The sequence below is a fragment of the Lampetra planeri genome, chromosome 38 (genome assembly GCF_965212315.1).
Source record: "Lampetra planeri chromosome 38, kcLamPlan1.2.h2, whole genome shotgun sequence".
Classification (NCBI taxonomy): Eukaryota; Metazoa; Chordata; class Hyperoartia; order Petromyzontiformes; family Petromyzontidae; genus Lampetra; species Lampetra planeri.
The window spans coordinates 9,070,442-9,089,869 of NC_136144.1; the positions used below are offsets into that span (position 1 = coordinate 9,070,442).

The 19,428-nt window shown below is 45.9% G+C and overlaps 1 protein-coding gene across 1 annotated transcript in view; it reads left to right on the top strand.

The window, feature by feature from the left end:
• The first annotated feature begins 4,057 nt into the window (after nt 1-4,057).
• Nucleotides 4,058-19,428, top strand: part of LOC144731166 (chemokine-like protein TAFA-1) — a 42,419-nt gene continuing 27,048 nt past the window's right edge. The window contains exon 1 of the mRNA XM_078612131.1: nt 4,058-4,097. Coding sequence (XP_078468257.1) covers nt 4,058-4,097 — 40 coding nt within the window. The remainder of the gene's footprint in view (nt 4,098-19,428) is intronic.

Consider the following 19,428-nt stretch of genomic DNA (forward strand, 5'->3'; position numbering starts at 1 on the left):
TCTGTAAAGCCAATATGCTACATGTACTCAAATTAAATTTTTATATAAATTCATGTGCGTACACATAATAGATCCGTGCGTACATGCAGCTCCATTGGGATTGAATACAAACGAGTCAAGTGCAAATCAACATTCAGCACGTCAGTGTGGGATCGTGCGTTTTCGCGCAAGACAGTCAGGAGGTTCACCGCCATCTCTCGCAACGAGGTGAGAATTGTGCGTCTCTCCCCAACGTGACCTCAGCTCGCGCGCGGCGCCGTCGTGAGCGCGTGTGAGTGTGTGGGCCCCCCTATCAGGCCCTGGCGAGATTGTGACAAAATAAGTACAGATTCAGAGCTAGCCCAGCAAGTGGACAGCAGTGTTTCTGTTTGACTTGTATTATTGGTCCGGCGATGCGTGCATTGTTCCAGATCACTTCGGCACTCTGACGTGAAATTGCGCTGTGATTGCAAGGAACTTGATTTTTTTTTCCGCGAGTCCAAATAAATCTTGCAGGAGGCAGGAGAAATGTTGCGAAATTCGAGGTGTTTTTTTTCCACCCCACTGGCAACGCGCCCTATCAATGTAACGGGGAGACGAAGGGGGAAAAACACACATTTTTTCAAATGGCTTTGAAATTTACAGGGCATCACCTGCAGCGAATGGTACACGTTTCCCCCGGAAGGCTTATTTAATCTCCCAAGACAAACGTCAGTTTAACGTTCAACGTAATGCGTTCTGAGAACGGTCAAAGTAACGGAAGGCTCGGAGAGACCTGGAATGGCATCGCTGGAATAAATTACAGGGTCGGGAAATGGTTTGCCACAGACATTTCAAGATTAACAGGACATTTTCAAATGCATATAGTTTTGGTGGAGGCAGCAATGGGTATAGCTTCGTCTAACAAACCTACGAGGCAACCATTACGCCCGTGAAAACACAAATTGTCCCAATTTAGATTCTTATCCTGTTGAGGACAGTACTATTAGCGAGCACCCATTAAGGCTGGTCCTGCACACAATTGATCTGTGGGGCCAACAGAACCCACCTATGTTGGCCCTGACCGTCGAACAAAAAACTGCACATGATCCTTTCGGGGCTGAGTTAATTCTGGAGGTGACACGCGGGCACAGAGAGCGCCGAGCCAATAGCAGCAGAACATCGCGAGGCACAGCGTGCAAACCACAACAACAACAACAGCAGCAGCAGCGGCGGCGGCTATGGAGGCAAACTGTGCCATATGTAAAACGCCGAATGTAATTTTTACAGCTCCCCATTAATACAATTAGGTACTTTATCCGTCGCTGCAGTTTTGTACTGAAAGAATCGATGTTGCAACAAACAAAAAAAACACGACACAACGTTTAACTATATATATACCGTCATGCGCTTTATTTAGCCAGGAAGGCATCGCCGAGTCTGGATACTTTCTTTTCAGGATGATCCCACATCGGAAATGTTTTTGCCATTTTGATCGAGTGAGTGATTGCCTTGTGAGGAGGGACATCTTAAAAAAAATACCTGCAGAAGAACCACGCATATGAGGGAATAACACACACAGAGATGCACACGGTCAGATTGAAACAATCTACTTCTGTTTTTGCTTAATAATGGACCCACCTTGCATCCCAAGTCCATAACACCTAGACATTCCACGCAGTCTCCCATCCAATGTTAACCAGGCTTAGTCCGGTTTAGCTTGTGAAATCTGATGAGATCAAGTCACATTCAGTCGGCCAGGGGTTCAATTAAGGTCCCTTGGCATGGCACTCATCTCCCTGTGATGGATTCGAGCCGGCGGTGACATTTCCCCACGACTATGGCAGGAGCCAAGCTCCACCATGAAATAAGAAGCCATTGTTTGACACGCAGAAAGGTCGAGGCCCAGTTGCTGTGGGAGGCAGATACAATCAAAGTGTAGTTACTCGGCCCTACTTCCAAGGCCAAGTTGGCGGGGTTTACTTTATAGGATTCGGGGACGGGGCAAGATTAAGCGAAACCCGTGCGGTGCCAAACAAATGCGTAAGTCATTAGCGTTCGCTAACATTCACCGATGCAACTTTGGTTGTGTGCGCGGTTAGATAAAAACAAAACCTGCCGCCTACGCCGTGGTTATTAGCGCAAGTGTCCGTCACTTCTCGTAAACGCATTTTGCTCGTCGTTATCATGAGTATTACTACTGTACTTTGTCTTCTTGGTTCTTTCGGTAAAGTCACGTAGAAGGGAAATAATACAATAATTAAAATAAAACATAATAAAATAAAATAAAAATCTTACGACGTTTCGGCCACAACACAAGCAGCCGTCCTCAGGTGAAAAAACAGAGCTGTCGGGAAGACAGCGTTCCGAGAGCTCTGTTTCTTCACCTGCTTGTGTTGTGGCCGAAACGTCGTGAGAATTTTTTTTATTTTATTATGTTTTATTTTAATTATTGTATTATTTCCCTTCTACGTGACTTTACCGAAAGAACCAAGAAGATGAATCCCTGCAGTCACGAAAGCTTTAAATCGAAATTTTACTGCACTGTGGTTGACGATGTGTTTTGCCACGTTACCCGCCGTTATTACGTGATCGTGTCAATGCAGCGATGGACTTTTCTCAAAGCAGCAACTCGAAAATGAACCCAATAATTACTATCCCTTCACAAAACACTCCCGAAACGAATCTTGAGTCTCCGTGAGACTTCCTCTAGATTCAGCACTTTCGTTACTGTAGAGCCAATACATTGATGATGATGTGGTGGTGGTGATGATGATGATTATTATATTCATATAGCAATATCAACGTGTATTATAAAAATACATATCTATACATTACTCAACCAAGTGACGCAGTGGTAGAAAGAGCAGCTCACAATAAGAAGGTTGCGAGTTCAATTCCTGGTTTTGGTATCGACTCAGCCCATCATCCCTCGGGGCCGATAAAATAGATACCACTTGGTGGCTGAAAACAACACTGGTTATCATAGATAAGTAGAATGTCCAACACTGTGTCAGACCTGTCAACGGAGGATGAGCACTGGCTGAATGCTAACTTGAGATTTAAAAAATATATATCAGTGATTATAAATATGCATATACAGTATCGGATTATAAGATGGCAAAATAAGCCAGTCTCAAGGTTTTCTTTAAGTTTATCAAAACAAAAATAAGAAAAATACCCCCTGACATTGTTTTTGCATATAAATCAACTCCACTAGCACTAATGAGACACGGATCACGGTATCAGACAACTGTCTGCAGGGTGAAAAGTGAACCCGGTAATAACTGTAATAATGTACAACCCGTTGTCGATTTAATGATGGATGATGGCCTTCTCACCCCATGTCATTTACGGGGGGGGGAGGGGGTTATTTGACCATACTTCACCACGCTGATCGGTGCAGGTTGATGAAGTGGGCGTGCCCAGGACTCGTTCACGTCTCACTCGCCACGGACGAGCTTAGCCGTGGAAGGCATCCGAACGCGGGGGTCGCATCGTTCGTAGCGCCGCGCCGCGCCACTGCACCTCCCACTCATCCACGAAAGCCGTAAGAGTTGTTCGATTCAACTCCTCTCGCCCAACGTGGCAAGGTGGCTCTGCGCTCAGGAGCACCTCAATCTGCAGTCGGCGTCTTGCGTAGAGATGAAACGCCAGTCGTGAGGCCAAACCAGGCTGTCGTTCTGCTGAGGTCAACGGAAATCTGTCAAAACTACTGAGCTTTGAATCTTGACTTAAAGCTTTCGTGACTGCAGGAATTCATATTATTTGGGCTTTTCGGTAAAGTCACGATCGAAACGTCATAGTTCTTTGAACCTATCTACGTGACTTTATAGCTCATCGGATTCCTCCGGTAAAAATAAATATTGCGATTCTGAAAATTTTATTTTAAAAACATTGCGGGTTGGGTGGCTGCCCCAGGTGACCCCCCCTGATGGAGAATGTGAAGCCGAATTGTTGGAACCTAGCCGAGCAGTGGTGGCTGGTGGCTCAAATATTTTGTTGGGGGCAACGCTGTCGCCGCGACAGCGAAGATGGTGAGGTGGTGGTGGGGGGGGGGGCGTGATATGGGGAAGATGCGTGATCGAAACGTATTGCCATGGAGGCCCTGCTGGTCCCTGCCAATGAAAACTTGAGAGGTGTGCTGGGTTTTTTAGACTTCGCTAGGTGGAGGAAATTTACGCGAGACAAAAAGGTCGAATCGATGCGCGGTGAAGTTTTATTCAAACTGGCAGAGTTTGCGGCTCTCGGTGTCTCTCGTGTCACTTAATCCATAGCAGTCGACGGATCTGCATGCGTCGTTTAATGAAAACATCTTCATATTTCTTTTCAGCACGTCCATTATTTTCCCGCGAATCGACGCATCTTAACCCTTTCCCGTTCAGAGAATCTGCATGTTCCATGGTGGGTCGCGTGGCCACAATTTATTCCGAAAGGGATAGCACCGTTGTTTTTAAATAAATTGTACTCTCAGCAGAGAACCGTAGCGACACGACCGCACTCTACGATAGCCGGTGACAAAACCGTGTCACACGCCCTCCCGCATGGCCTTGTGGGAGGAGGCTCGGTGCCGATAAAGTGATTTAATTTCCGTTTTTCTTCCGATTCCGTTCCGATGGCGTCATCGGAACAGAAAACCTGATGACGTGCACATCTGCGGATCTGCATGTGCCGTTTAAGACGTACGTCATCAGAATGGGAAAGGGTTCATGACGGCGCTACCGCCGTATAGCGCCCCGAGGTGGTGGGGTTTTTTTATTTTCTTTGCTTTTTCCCCTATCTTCTTCCTTTCCTCCTCCCCTAAACGTCAAAGTCACTCGTGGGCCTTCCTTGAGAAATGGGTTTGCCAGGGGCTGAAACTCCTGGCATCCACCAGTTATTGCGATGGGCGTGCGCAAACCATGTAAAAGGGACACTTATTAACTCCGCCAGAGTGCGAGCTAGAGCGCGCACGCGCGCTCGTGAAAATTCCCTCCCACGCAAGTCCGCTGGTCATTTTCTTCTCAGCCAACTGAAGCACTCTCCAGACAGAACCGAGTTGGGGTCAGGCGGTTTAGGGGAGGGGGGGCGAGGAGGAATAATCCAACGGGTCATTTTGACGATCGCTCATATATATATATTTGCCTTACAACTCTATAAAGCTAAAACAAATAAATAAGTGGACTGGAAGACAGCAAATAATTTTCAAGCTTTATTAGAAAGGCGAATTCCCACTGGGTAGAAAATTGGGAGTGTGCGCTTTGTCCCCGCGCGCCAGATATTGATATGCTTACAGAAGGGGAGGGAGAGAGAAAAAATATGTGCTGGAGAAAATTGGCGCGGCGCACACAAAAACGTCACTTAAAATAACACTGCAATGAAATTACGGCAGATAATAATAATACAAGCAATAAACGACGGCAAAATAAAACACAAATACTTCTGTGTTCGCCCGAGGTCCTCGCGGATGACCCCCACATAAATACACGACCGTCGAGGTGTCCTCAGTCGCAAACGAGACAAACGCAGAAGCACACACCCACGTGGCACGGACATGTACAAAACAAAGACCCCCCGTGTAGCCTGAACAGACTGTAGGGACAAGTGCTGTTAGCGAGCACCTATGAAGGCCAGAACGGTACACGAGGAGGTGGGTGGCCAGCACCACGCCCGACCGCCTTTGTCTCCCCAATGGCGATGTTTACACACCGCACCTGGTACTCATTTGAGGCTGAGTCGACCTAGGGGAAGCCCAGGACCGGTTCAAATAATCATCACTGTTGTTGGCCGTGAGTGGGAATCGAACCCGGGTCGCCGGGTTCATAGTGCAGCGTCCTTACCGCTACACTACCGCTCCCCGGACATGCACACACACGTACACAACAACAACAACAACCGCCATTCGCCACTAAGTGGCGGTGACGTCACCACGACGCTTGTGCCAGGCCAAGTGCACCTTGAGGCCACGTGAAGTGTCGAACGCCCGCTGGCAGGAGGTCACGGGGCAGACCCAGCAGGTGCCACGGGTCGACTGACCGAGATGACCGAGATGACTAAAACAAATAACACGTACACGCAAACGCACACACACACAACTAACCCAAGCACCTCGGTTCAGCGAGGTGCTCCGGCCCATGGGTGCCGGTGCAGTTGCACCGCCTGCACACTCGACAGCTTCACGACCAACACGACCACTCCCATGCACGTGGCGTGCAAAACACCCCGTTTATTGTTATTCGTCCTGTGTATGGCAGCAACATGTCGATGAGCTAAATGCCAATGTCTAGATCTGCTGGCCACGAGAGGGCTTCAAGAGAGATTCTGTGTCGTGTTTGTATTCCTCCTCCTCCTCCGTTGAAGGGGCACAGACAATGGCGGAGCCAGGATTTTCAGGTAAGGGGGGGGCAACCCCTCCAGCAATGAAACATGATAGGAGTTGTTAGTAAGTAAGGATTTAGTAATAGTTTTTACCCTTTCAACTGGTACAAAAACTGACACCTTTATACAAGCCATCATGTTTGCAATAATCACAACACAAGCAGTCAAAATGTAAACAAAAAGAAACAACTCTGATGATGATAATGATATGCACTGTCCTTGAAGTTGATTGGTCCACACCCGAGACAGCTTTTCTTAGAGCCTAGTCTCCATTGGTGTTGGACCAGATGACGTCAAAAGGCGTACAACTCAAAAACAGCGCACTATCAGAGTATTGAGAGCTCGGGGTAAGCATTTACACTATGAGACCTCCTTTATCAGTGGCAAAATATAGTAATAGGTTTTTACCCTTTCAACTGGTACTGGTAAAGGAGGTCTCATAAGGAAGGATTTGTCCCTTGCTTTTTATTCGACGGGTGATGGCGCATCCATCGATCGAGGGTCGAATTCGAACCGTGTTTAATCGGCATCGCGATCGCTTAAGATGTTTGCCTTCAGGGAAGTCGTGTACTCTATACGCAACTGCGCACAATTCTGTGAGTCACTAATAACTGCTTTGCCGTTACTTATTGCCAATTATGGATTCAGTCCATTGTCCTGTCATCTCATAAAGTCCCTGGCACGTAATAATATACTACACAGTGGCAGTGGGGGTCGCAAAATGCCGATTTATTACTAATAAACCCCAATGACCCGATCGAAATTAGGGATTTCGATCGGATCACTGGGGGGGGGGGGGGGCACGTACCACCCCACCCACCACTGACTCTGCCAGTGGGCACAGACTACAGTGTTTTACGATATAGTCCACGATTTGGGTCGCGTGGCCACAATTGCACCACTGTGCCTTGTCCTTAATTGTCCTTTCATGAAGGCGGTGTGCGCATTGGCCTGTTGCCGTTATGATCATGCGGTTGATGGTTCCACCGGTGTCTTCGAGGAATGTCAAAGCCAGAAAGTGGTGCAACGTTTGGCTCATTCAATGGGCAAAACATCCCAATCCAGGACTAAGAGTCTTAACACGTTGCGAGGCTTTTATCGATGCACGAAGGACGCTATTATATGTGGCAGCACAATGACGTATCTGTCTCAATACGTAACGCCATTATGCTAAATATAAAAGCATGCCAACAGCCTACACTGATATTACTGCCTCATTAAAAAAAAACCTTTGCAGCGAGTTATCAAAATACCAAACAATCATGTTTGTCTGTAAGGCCTAATTTTTAAATGGGCAATAAGGTGCAGTGACAATGTAATTATGAATAATAATGCAATATTTGGCTTCAACCACCAACGTAATTGGTTTTACAAGTAATTATACAGATGTTGCCATTTCGCTGTGCAAACTGTGTACAACTCTCACCTACTTGTCCACTTTAATTAAACTATTATTGCACTTAAACCATTATTGCATTTTGCCAGATGGTCAGCAGATGCGATTTTTTTTAAATGAGCCAAGATCGATCCACTGATGGATGATGGCCTCCCCAAGCCATCGCCACCTCTCACGATCCCTCGATGCAGCAACCCAGCTAGCGCCTGCTCATGGTCCCATTTCAACGCTCCATCTCCACAATGATCGTCCTCTTGCGTGCGTTTCCTCCCTTGACTGACACTCCTTCAATTGTATTTTATTATGTTTTATTGTTATTATTTTATTATTTTCCTTCTACGTGACTTTACCGAAAGAACCATGAAGATGAATCCCTGCAGTCACGAAAGCTTTAAATCGAAATTTAACACTCCCTCGTCGCGAGACATCTTGCCCAAGCCCACTTAATAATTCTGAACAATTTGAATGGTGTCGTCTTCAACCTGCGTATGCTTCCAAAATCCATGCGTTCCTCTTCCCGCCTCTCTTTGTGAATCCAGGCATGCATGTACAGTATGTTGAACTTCTTTTGCACCGCACGTAGCCAGCCGTGCTAATCGGAGTTGCGGGAAATATGTTCTTATATTAATTAACATGAAACAAAATGGTCGCAGTTTTTCGTATATAATGTTGCTCACATTTCACACTTTTATATAAAAAAAAAAGATATATACCAGGGTAATATGACCATTCGTTATTTTAACGACAACAACTGTTGCGATTTAGATTGTTGTCATGGTGCTTGCACGTATGAATCCTGGAGTGTATGTGTGCATACGTACGCACACAGGTGCGAATTATTAAAATCGTGGCAAACCATTTTTGGACGATGCGGCTAGCTCAGCCCATCATCACCTCGGGGGTCAATACAATCGGTACCGCCTTGTGGGAAGTCGACAGTGGTCGTCACGTGACAACAATAATCGCGAGCATCGTCGTGGGCAATAGAAGATGACAAAATGAATAATCAGACGATACGTCTACGTCTCCGAAGCTATTTTACACAACCCATCATCGGGCCCTCTGCCTTCTGGGAGCCTACGTGGATGTATGTGGATTACACTGGTCAACAAAAAAAAAGCATTTTTTTCTGGCCTGGACTTTTGCAGCTGTTTTAGACTAATTTCAGGGTGCCGATTCCAAATTTGATCTCAGATTTGCTCTATCACATCTCATTTAATACTATCGGTATACCCAATTTTCATTGATTTTACCCGAAATTAACTCTGTCACTTATGATTTCAAGTTTGTTGCGAGTCAGTGACTGCTTTAGTGTTAAAATATGGTGCTGTATTTTTAGGATAGTGTGTTTATAATATCATTTTATGTAGATATCAACATTTATTTAATATTTTTCTTCTGCAGTTTTAATTGAAAATGCAATATTTGTTATCTCAAAAACCTGCTGTGAAAGACAAAAACTGATGCCAGATTTGGAATCAGCACCTCAGAATTACCTTAAAACCGTTGGAATACCTTATGCCAGAAAAAGTGTGTTGACCAGTGTTACCCAAAACCCACTTGAAGAGTGAGGACTTTCCAACAATCACTCAAGATTTGTAACACCGCCTCCCAAAGGTTGTTTTAGCAGGAAGCCACTTAGGTTAATATCAATAAGCAAATATTTGTCTGTTAATGTTATGACATAAAATCGTTTGGTATTTATCTACCATGTATACCCAATGGGACTACTGGATTGTGCAAATGGAATTCCGGAACTTTCATTTTCGTGGAATTTCCCCAGAGGTTCGTGGTTCAAACCCAACAAGCCGCCCTGGTTAATACTGCCGGTGAATTAACCACAAAATGCGTGCGAGTCGGCTTCAGAGTGGACGTAAAGGGTCCCGTGGCATCATATAAAAATACTTCATGATCCAAATTTCCCACATTTGAAAAAGATACTCGCAAATTACTTAAGTGGGTAACACATCGCAATTCGTTGCCCCATACTGTGGCAACCTAGCAGGATCCTCCTGCAACAAGAACAACCTTTTTTTAGAATTCGTAACAATACATTTTTAAAAACTCAATGTATCAAGAGCCATGACCACACGTGAATACGATACGGTGGTCCTTAATAACTAACGTCGTGACGCAAGTCCTTAAAGAGCCGCGTGCATTTATGGATCCCCAAGGTTAACAACCCCTATTCTTAGGTTTTTTTTTGTAAAGTCACGTAGGTAAAAAATTAAAATAAAAATTAATAAAAGTAAAATTTTAAAAATCACGATGTTTCGGGGGCAATACAAGCTTCCGTCTTCAGGTGGAACCGTCACAGCACAATACAGCTATCGTGATTTTTTTTATTTTATTTTACGTTCATTGATTTTAATTTTAAAATTTTACCTACGTGACGGTTCCACCTGATGACGGAAGCTTGTGTTGCCTCCGAAACATAGTGATTTTTATTTATTTATTTATTTTACTTTTATTCATTAATTTTTTTTACCTACGTGACTTTACCGAAAAAACCTAAGAATATGAATCATTTCAGTCACGAAAGCTTGAAATCTAGAATTGACAACCCCTGGTCCAGAGGCTCGGCAAGTGTAAAAAATAGAAACAAGGGTAAGAAGTAGAATTATTAATGTTGAATGATTAATAAGCCAAGCCTACCTCTTCTGGCAGGGAAGGAGCCCCAGAAAATGACACCGTGGAATTATTTTGGAGTCGTTTCAATAACCCTCGCTAATCGAACGCTCGCACGCGTCTCTATACTTAGTGGATTTCCGTATTGTCAGTCATGTGTGGTATATTTATACACTTTAGTAATCGCTCTGTCAATGCGTCATGTCCACGGCGGTGGACTGCTTGGATTTGTTGGCGTTTTAGCCGCTGTGCATGCAGCCCTCTTCCGAAGGACATCCATCCATTCAGTGTGGCAAACTGAGTCGTGGACAATGTGACGACTACGGCAAAAACGGTGGGTAAAGGACTGTAGTGTTTTCCATGGCCGTGGTAGCTGGAGGAAGCGCAGTGTTCCACCCTTTCATGCCACGAATGGAAACTCTTGAAAAAATAAACATTAAACCGTTTCAATGTATTTTAGGGGTTCCTTTGATAGTTTTTTTTATTAAAATCGCCTTAAACCACATTTTTATTTAAAGCTTTCGTGACTGCAGGGATTCCTATTCTTGGTTCTTTCGGTAAAGTCACGTAGAAAGGAAATAATAAAATAAAATATCAAGCAATAACAATTCTCACGACATCATCAGCTGTAAAATCCACACCTGCTGATGATTGCTTGTGTTGCAGTCGAAACGTCGTGAGAAGTGTTATTGTTTTATATTGTTATTAGTTTATTATTTCCCTTCTACGTGACTTTACCGAAAGAATCAAGAATACGCATTAAATTAATTTAACGTTCCAAGCATGAACAGGGGTTAATTGTGGGCTAAAAGAGTTAAGTTGAAAAACAAATTGGTGTCAAGTCTTTTTTTTGCTGACCGAATTGAGATGAACTTGCTGCAGTTGCAAAACCTGGTTTAATCACGAGGTGGTCAAAACCCCGCAGATTTAAACACGTGGCCCCAAGCAGTGCCGGCTTCAGGTGTTCACACAGCCACTAAATTCTAAATGTGATCCAACCCACATATAATTGATTTTTTTCCGATATCTTTCATGTTTAAGTACTTTTTAGGAAAAAAATATTTAAAAAAAACAGGGAGAAAACCTCCGCACTCATGTGTGAAAATTATCACATCATCAACGTGAGATACTACTCGTAACGCTTACGCACTTTTTAAAAATATATATAACTTATAAAATGGAAAGTGCTAATTTATAAGTATGCACTGTGAATTTACAAGCGTGATTTTTTTTAAATTCTGTTAATTATAATAATATAAATCTACATGTCTGTCAAATTATTGTCTATTAGCACCTTGCAGTAACAAGGGAAATTCCAATTTATTTAAATAATATCACAATTACAGAAGAAATTTTTACTTTTATAATGGTGTTATTATCCCCACTGGCTTATGTTACAAGAGGGCATGGAATCATATTAATGAATGCGAGTTAAAACACCGCGTTCGTTATTAACATTACGGTCCAATAAACAATGCCTGCGGTAATTGGTTCCTAATGGTGTGTAATTATCATCATCATCATCTGTAGCAGCAGCAGCCATGGTCTATCCACTGCTGGATAAAGGACTCTATTGCGACTACGGCTCTTTTTGTTTTACCCAAACTGGCCACAGATGAGAGTGCAACGAAGTGGCTTATTATCACGTGGACATTTATAGCAGCCAAATTATTCTAAATGTGGGAGGGAAAAACCGGAGGACCCGGAGAAAAAATCCACATGGGGAGAAAATGCTAACTCCAAATATACAGCAGCAGGCATCGTCAGGGTCGGGTCCGAACCCACGACCTCCTTCATACCAGGCGAGGTAGTTAACATCTCCTAACCACCGTGATGATGATAGTGAAGACACGCAAATTCCAAATATACAGCAGGCATCGTCAGGGTCGGGTCCGAACCCACGACCTCCTTCATACCAGGCGAGGTAGTTAACATCTCCTAGCCACCGTGATGATGATAGTGTACTGTTCGTCTTTTAGCGTTCCTCTGGTCTAACACCGGTGAGACAGGCCCACGAAGAAGGCTGTCTCTGGTGTAGGCCAATGAGATTCACGGACAATGCATATATGTTTCGATTTAAAGCTTTCGTGACTGCAGGGAATCATCTTCTTGGTTCTTTCGGTAAAGTCACGTAGAAGGGAAATAATAAAATAATAAAAATGAAGCATAATAAAATAATATAATTATATAATAAAAAATGTTTCCCTTTTTCTTTTTATTATTTTATTATTTCCCTTCTACGTGATTTTACCGAAAGAACCAATAAGCTGAATGCATATATGATCAGAGCGTGTTTGTTTTACTGTTTTGCCACCAGTATGGGATAAATGCATGCGTGGACTTTACACGGAGGGACATGGGACCGCATGCATTAGGGGTGTGAATCATGACGGGAACTCCGGTGGTCATCCTCGCAGCGACTTTCGACTGATCATCGAACAGAGGCAGTCACCGAATCACGCGCTTTCAGATGCGCTTCTGCGGCCGTCTGGAACGCTCTTCCTTCTGACATTAAGAAGCCACTGGAGCTATGCACTTGTAAATCTAGACTGAAAAAAATAATTTCTTTAGAACTGCTTTTTGTGGTTTAGTTTGTTGTCCTTCCCCGCACCTCTGATTAGCGTGGTGGGCTACGTACGGTGCAGAAGAAGTTTAACACACGTACATGAGAGAATGCACGCAGTTTCAGAAACACAATTCTGTTAAGGAAAGTAAGTGGGCCTTGGGTGGGACACGTGACGGAGAAAAGGGAGGTTGGGATGAAGAATAAGGGACACACTGGCAGCGAAGGGAGGGGGATCACGTCTGAGAGGATATCTACAGAGCGATTAAATCAGCTGATGCGCAGGTGCTGGGTGTCCTGTTGCATCGCGGAATCGTGAGAGATGGCGGCGGCTTGGGGAGGCCATCATCCAGCAGTGGATTGATCATGGATGGTTGTCATGGCGATGATGACTGACGTTTCACGTATAATTCTAGATTTTAAGCTTTCGTGACTGCAAGGATTCATACTCTTAGGTTTTTTCGGTAAAGTCACGTAGGTAAAAAATAAATAAAATAAATAATAAAAATAATAATAGAAATAAAATAATAAATCACGACGTTTCGGAGGCAACACGTCTCCGTCATCAGGTGGGACCGTCACACACGTATAAATGCAACTCCTTCCGTGCCCTGCACTACCTCTAGGTCCTTGTAGAATGCAAATAACAGACCTGCCCCTCCGATGAGCATGGTTGGCTACGTACGGTGCAAAAGAAGTTAAACTTACATACATACATACACTGCCGATGAGGGTGATTTCGTGTTTTTTTCCACTCACGTCCAATCGCTTCCTGCGAGCGCGGGCGAAATTCCTGTAAGGTCAATTCCATCGATCGGCAAACGCGAAGATTGTAAAGTCCGTGCATCGCACCTCCGAGACGTTAAACGCATGCAGATTGGTGTCCGTCCGATTTAAAATGGCAGCGCTTGATAGATTAACTCCGCTTTCATTAGCAGCATGGGTTGCTGGCAGAGTTTTCCGGGAAGCGTGTGCGGCTTGCAGCCAATATTCCTATTTCACGTTGAACGCTATCGGGAAATTAGTACTGCGGGCCACTTTGCATCTGGAGTGTGGATTATTTTGCTCTCATTACCTGATTTTGCTCTGCCCCCGACTATTTAACCTTCCATCTGTGCGTGCGTGCTTGCGTGTGGCACACTGTGGGGAGTGGTAGTGCAGCGGTTAGCGTGCTGCGCTAAGAACCCGGTGACCCGGGTTCGATTCCCGCTCACAGTCGACACCAGTGACGATTATCGGAACAAGTTCTAGGCCTCCCCTAGGTTTACTCGGCCTCAAATGAGTAACTAGAGCAGTGTGTAAATATCGCCACGAGGGACACAAAGGCGGCCGGGCGTGGTGTTTGGCCAGCCACCCCCTCGTGTGCCGTGCCCGCTGTCATGTATGGTGAACGTCTTTCGCACTGTACAGAGCCAACTGTGCTAATCGGATGTGCGGGGAAGGTCAACAAACTAAAACACAAAAAGCAGTTCGAAAGAAATTAGTTTTTAATCTATTTGGAAGTGCATAGCTCCAGTGGCTTCCCAATATCAGAAGGAACAGCGTTCCAGACAGCCACAGAAGCGCACCCGATGGTCTTCAATCGGTGCACACTTCATCATCATCTGCCATTATTTATGGATTGGAAACCTCGATGAAGGACGAGTGGGGAAAAAAAAAAAGATTAAAAGTGCGCCAAGACATATGGAGAGATGCGTGCTGGGAATTACGTTGCGAGATTAAAAGGAGGGCGCTCGGCTCGGGGAAACGAAGCCAAATGAGAGGACACATTTTTGGCCGTTCAGAAAAGTCCGGTTTTTTTTTGTTCTTGGGCATGACGCGCCGCTAGACAGTCAATAGACGAGACTGGTGGCAGAATGGCAGCTCAAGGATGGTGCAAGCCCAAGAGAACCACCGCCGCCGCCGCCGCGTGGGGCACGGCGCGGTGACATTTCGCAGGAGCGAGACGCGACTGTGCGCCATCGCGGGACACGCCGAGGGGGCGGCGATGATGTTGCGACACCTTCATTGAACGGTGGAGAGAGAGTGGCCGATGGAGATTTCCTGACGCACACGCACGTAAGCACTCCCCGCAACCTCCGATTAGCACGGTTGGCTGCATGGAGTCCGAGAAACGTTTAACGTGCATAAGTCCGCACGCACATGCACGTGCGGTGTGCATTCGAGTTTTTACATTGGGAAAAGAATATGCTTGGACCAAGAACAAACTATCCGCTGCATGCCTAGCCCAGCACATTTGAAGTAGGACGCTCGTTCCTAAGCTGCCTTCAGCGTTCATTCCTCTTCCTAATTAGCCACAGGAGAGACTCAATGCACTGAAATGCTGTCTGCCAGGGAATGCACATTATGCAGAAATTGCTAAAATATTAGATGTTAATTTAGCAACTCTTACACGTCTTCTTTCTTTTTTTTTTGACGCCGTATTCTCGTAATGGGGTTGGGAAATGAACGGCCGCTGCCTTAATGGTGGCGAGGGCAATTCGCTCCGCCCGGGAGCGGCCCTGTCCAAAACACAGCGCGTCGCTGCTTTTCGTTTTCTTTTCAGGGAAGGGGGACTGCGGTCACGTGACCCGCGCTTGATGACCGCGCACACAACCCTTGACAATTAGGATGTTTGGTAGCAAAGTTGTTATCAACGGACGCTCAACAGACACGCTCGCAGGAGTAGGCGTATCTATGCATGTAGAACTCATTTCGAACCGGATGTCACCAGCCATGATAACCGGAGGCAGCAATGGTTGGTGGATCTTGTCAGTCTACCTGCCCATGGGCGTTGAGGAGCCATATCTTGGCTATACCAGATGGTGTTTACAGCCAAAATGCGTACTCCATCTGTTCCATCTGCACGGGATAACGTGTTGCCCCCTCGCACGCGTGGGTTTTCTCTGGGTGCGCAGATTTCCACCCAAATGTAGACACTCATTAACTGGCCGATAACACCTTAACATGTATGGAGGACCGCAGAAATCGGGGTGGAATTTGGTGCCTGTTTCGTCATGAAGCCGTCGCCTTCCCGCTGATCTGCAGTTCCTCCTCGCATCTCCGAGTCGTTTTCTCTCCTTGAGAGTGCGATTTTTCACGAATAAAAAATCACCATTTTTTTTAATTATATGTAACGATATGCGCGCATATAGTTACGCCAAAGGCTTATGCTTACATGTTAAATATTTCAAGGGTTTTTTTTACCATACGCGTGCATGATTATTTGCAGTGGGCTGTGTGGTGGGCCCTCAACCCACCACCCATTGGCAGAGCAAATCAATTATCCGTACAGATTCACCGAGGTGAGACCATGCTTAATTACCGCACTGCTCAAAATAAATGGAATCGTTCCCTGTGCGTTAAATTGTACCCATCGGCACACGTGGCTGAAACTGTTAATTCCCATTCGTTATCATTAAGCAAAGAGTAAAAAAAAATACCGATCAGCAGCTCCAACCGTAACTCATTTTGTCGTTGATTTGTCGCCTGTATTCTATTAGGTGCATCGCGGTGGCGAGATGTTATTCCTCTCGCCTGAAGCACAAGAGTGCCTGGGTTCGATCCCAGACCATGACGATGCCTATTGTATTTTTGGATTCCGCGTGTTTTCTCTCCCCATAGGGGTCGCGTGGATTTTTCTCCAGGAACTCCGGTTTGCCCTCCGCATTTAGAAACACGCATTTATATTATTACGCTACTATCATGAATTCCCACGCGTGATGATATCAACCACTTCGGTGAGATATCACATGTGGCCAGGTCACCTCTGAGAAAGGGCAAATAGCTTATTGGGTGTTTGCTTTAAAATAAAATAGTTTAGTGGTGGGTGAGAGATGGCTGAGATGGGGCTCTTGTGCAAGGGGAAGTTGGGGGGGGGGGGTGAAAGGACAAACAAAAACATAATGCAAAATACAAATGTTGCATCCTACAAGAATTGTCTGGGAGGGTCAGAGGTCAAAGAGCGCCGAGTCTATTATCAGGGCTCTGAGCCAGCACCATTGACAGCCCGAGATCGAATCCAATGAGTGTTTAGATTTGGGTGGAAATCCGCGCACCCAAAGAAAATCCACACGTGCGAGGGGGCAACACTCGATCCCGTACAGCCATGCCAAAACTCTGCTCTCAAGTGGTCTCAGCCCAGCCATCGAAGAGAGATAAGAATTGGCCAAACACGTAGTAAGGCTTTCGCGACCAATATTATTCACAATAAAGGTGTATGGGTTAGATCGTTAAACCCACCACCACTTGACACAGCCAACCAGTAAGGTTTGTCACGTGAACAAAGCGTGCCAACTGGTTACTACTTCAGCCCGCCGGTGGTGCGCGTTGGAGAGTAAATACGCAACATTTACAATTTGAGAACGACATTCTGGCAAAAATCGCCCGATGATGCTGGTTGATGGAATTAACCAGCGAAACGTCGTACTCAAATGATAAATGTTGTGGATTTACTCTCCAACACACCATTGGGCTGAAGTAGCAACTAATTGGCACTTTTTTTGACAAACCTTACTGGTTGGCTGCGTCGGGTGGTGGCGGGTTTAACGACACATTTAAACTTGTGCGATTTCACCCAAAAACCTTTATTGTGAATAATATTGGTCGCGAAAGCCCTTCTTCGGTGGGGGGGGGGGGGGGGTGGACTCCGTGGAGATGTTGTTGGTAAATCAACAATAATTGTCAGCACTATTATTATTATTATTGTAGGACCATGCACAGCTCTGTGTTACACATGAATTCGAGCCTGCGCATGGGGCAACATTTTACAAAGAGACAAAACAAAAGAATTACAAATAGCCTCGCAGACCTTGAAAGCACAACATTATTGGCAACGGCCCCAACATGGGCTTTATATTGGGGGTTTTTTCTCACAAAATGCGTGTTACATTCCTTCATGTGGCTTCTTATTCCCCCCCCCCCCCCCCCCAACGGCTTATCTGTTCCAAACATGAAAGCACGGAAATAAACCTTCACACCACGGATAACAAAAATACCACACGCGCGGCTCCTCCCCGGGTACGGCAGAAAAGTAATCCCACGGTGCGACGCAAATTTAATTCCGGACTGTTTTCCTCTGCTCTTCCTTCCTTTTTTTTTATCCCGGAGTAAACATTTTAAAGTCTAAAACGGCGTGCTTTCGCTCAAACACGACCTCGACGACTCTCGGAAAACGATCCGGCGCCGAAGTCGCATCGGTGTCGTTGTGGTCGCGGCTTTCCCCCGTGCCGAGCGGTTCGGCCCGTTTCATTTGGACGAAGCGGCAGATGCTGGGGCCGAACGGCAGAACGTGGCGCGCGCAGTCGGGGCGAGTGCGTGCCGCGAACCTCCTCGTGGCTTTGTGCCCTTCACGTCTAAAATAAACTGCTGAACTATTTTTATTTTACCAGGTAAGGTCACACTGACCTGGCCACAAATGAGAGCGAAGTGGCTCATTGTGTGAAATTTCATAGCAGCGAAATACTTTAAGTGCACGTTTTCTAAATGTGGAGGGAAAGACCGGAGGACCCGAAGAAAAAAATCCATGCGACCACAGAGGAGAGACATTCAAACTCCGGATATACGGGTGTAATTAGGGTCAGGATCCATCCCACGACCTCCTACATGCCAGATGAGGCATTTAACATCTCGTCACCGCAAGTCTGAGGTGACCCACGTGGCTATGGTCGTGGTTATCTACCTGTGGGAGGGGGGGGGGCATGCGGGGGAGGACACGGGACGGGGGGCGGGGGGCGTGAAGACTTTCAAGCAGTAGCTTGGGCTGCGGCATGGATACCGTGCAGGAGACATTTCTAAAGTGCGTGGGGAATGTCAGCGCCACGAACTAAAACCCCCACATTGACTCGAGGCACGGACACGTAATTTATGTGTACTGTGGCCTTCGTAAACCTGGGTTGTATTGGGGAGCGGTGAGCGCTAGGAGTGGGGGGGGGGGTGGCTGGTGGTCATGATTTGTGGGTGGAGTGGAGGGACACAATATACAACACCCTTGAGAACCACTTGTCAGAGTCGTAATGTGCACGTCAGAGACAATGAGCCTGCACCATTGAAATCGTGGGTTCTTGTGCGGCCGTGAATCCTTGATTAATCCAGGAACCCTCCTCGATAATTCTAGATTTGAAGCTTTCGATAACCCTTGGGACTTGAGCCGCCTCGGCTCTGCTCACTGAGCGGCTCGCAATCCGATGGGGTGCGAGTTCAACTCCAGGTTGGAGGTCGACTCCAGCCCGTCATCCCTGCAGAGTGGAGTGGTTGACCTCCAGAAAGACTCATCCCCCCACCATAGGAATGAGGAATGTCCACCACTGGTTCAAGGCCATGAACAGATGAGCACTACCTCGGGTGCTCGTTAGATCAAGAAATAACTTTTGCTATTAAGCCTATTGGATCAAATGTACTAAGAGAATATATTGGAACCGGTCGCCTTATAGAGCATGAAACCCGTCTCTGTCGTGTGGGATGAGAGAGGCCTCGTCCAAGTGGCTCCGGCAGCAGTTCTGCCATCCTCTGGGTCCAGCGCCCAACGTGATGCGATGCTCTACCGACT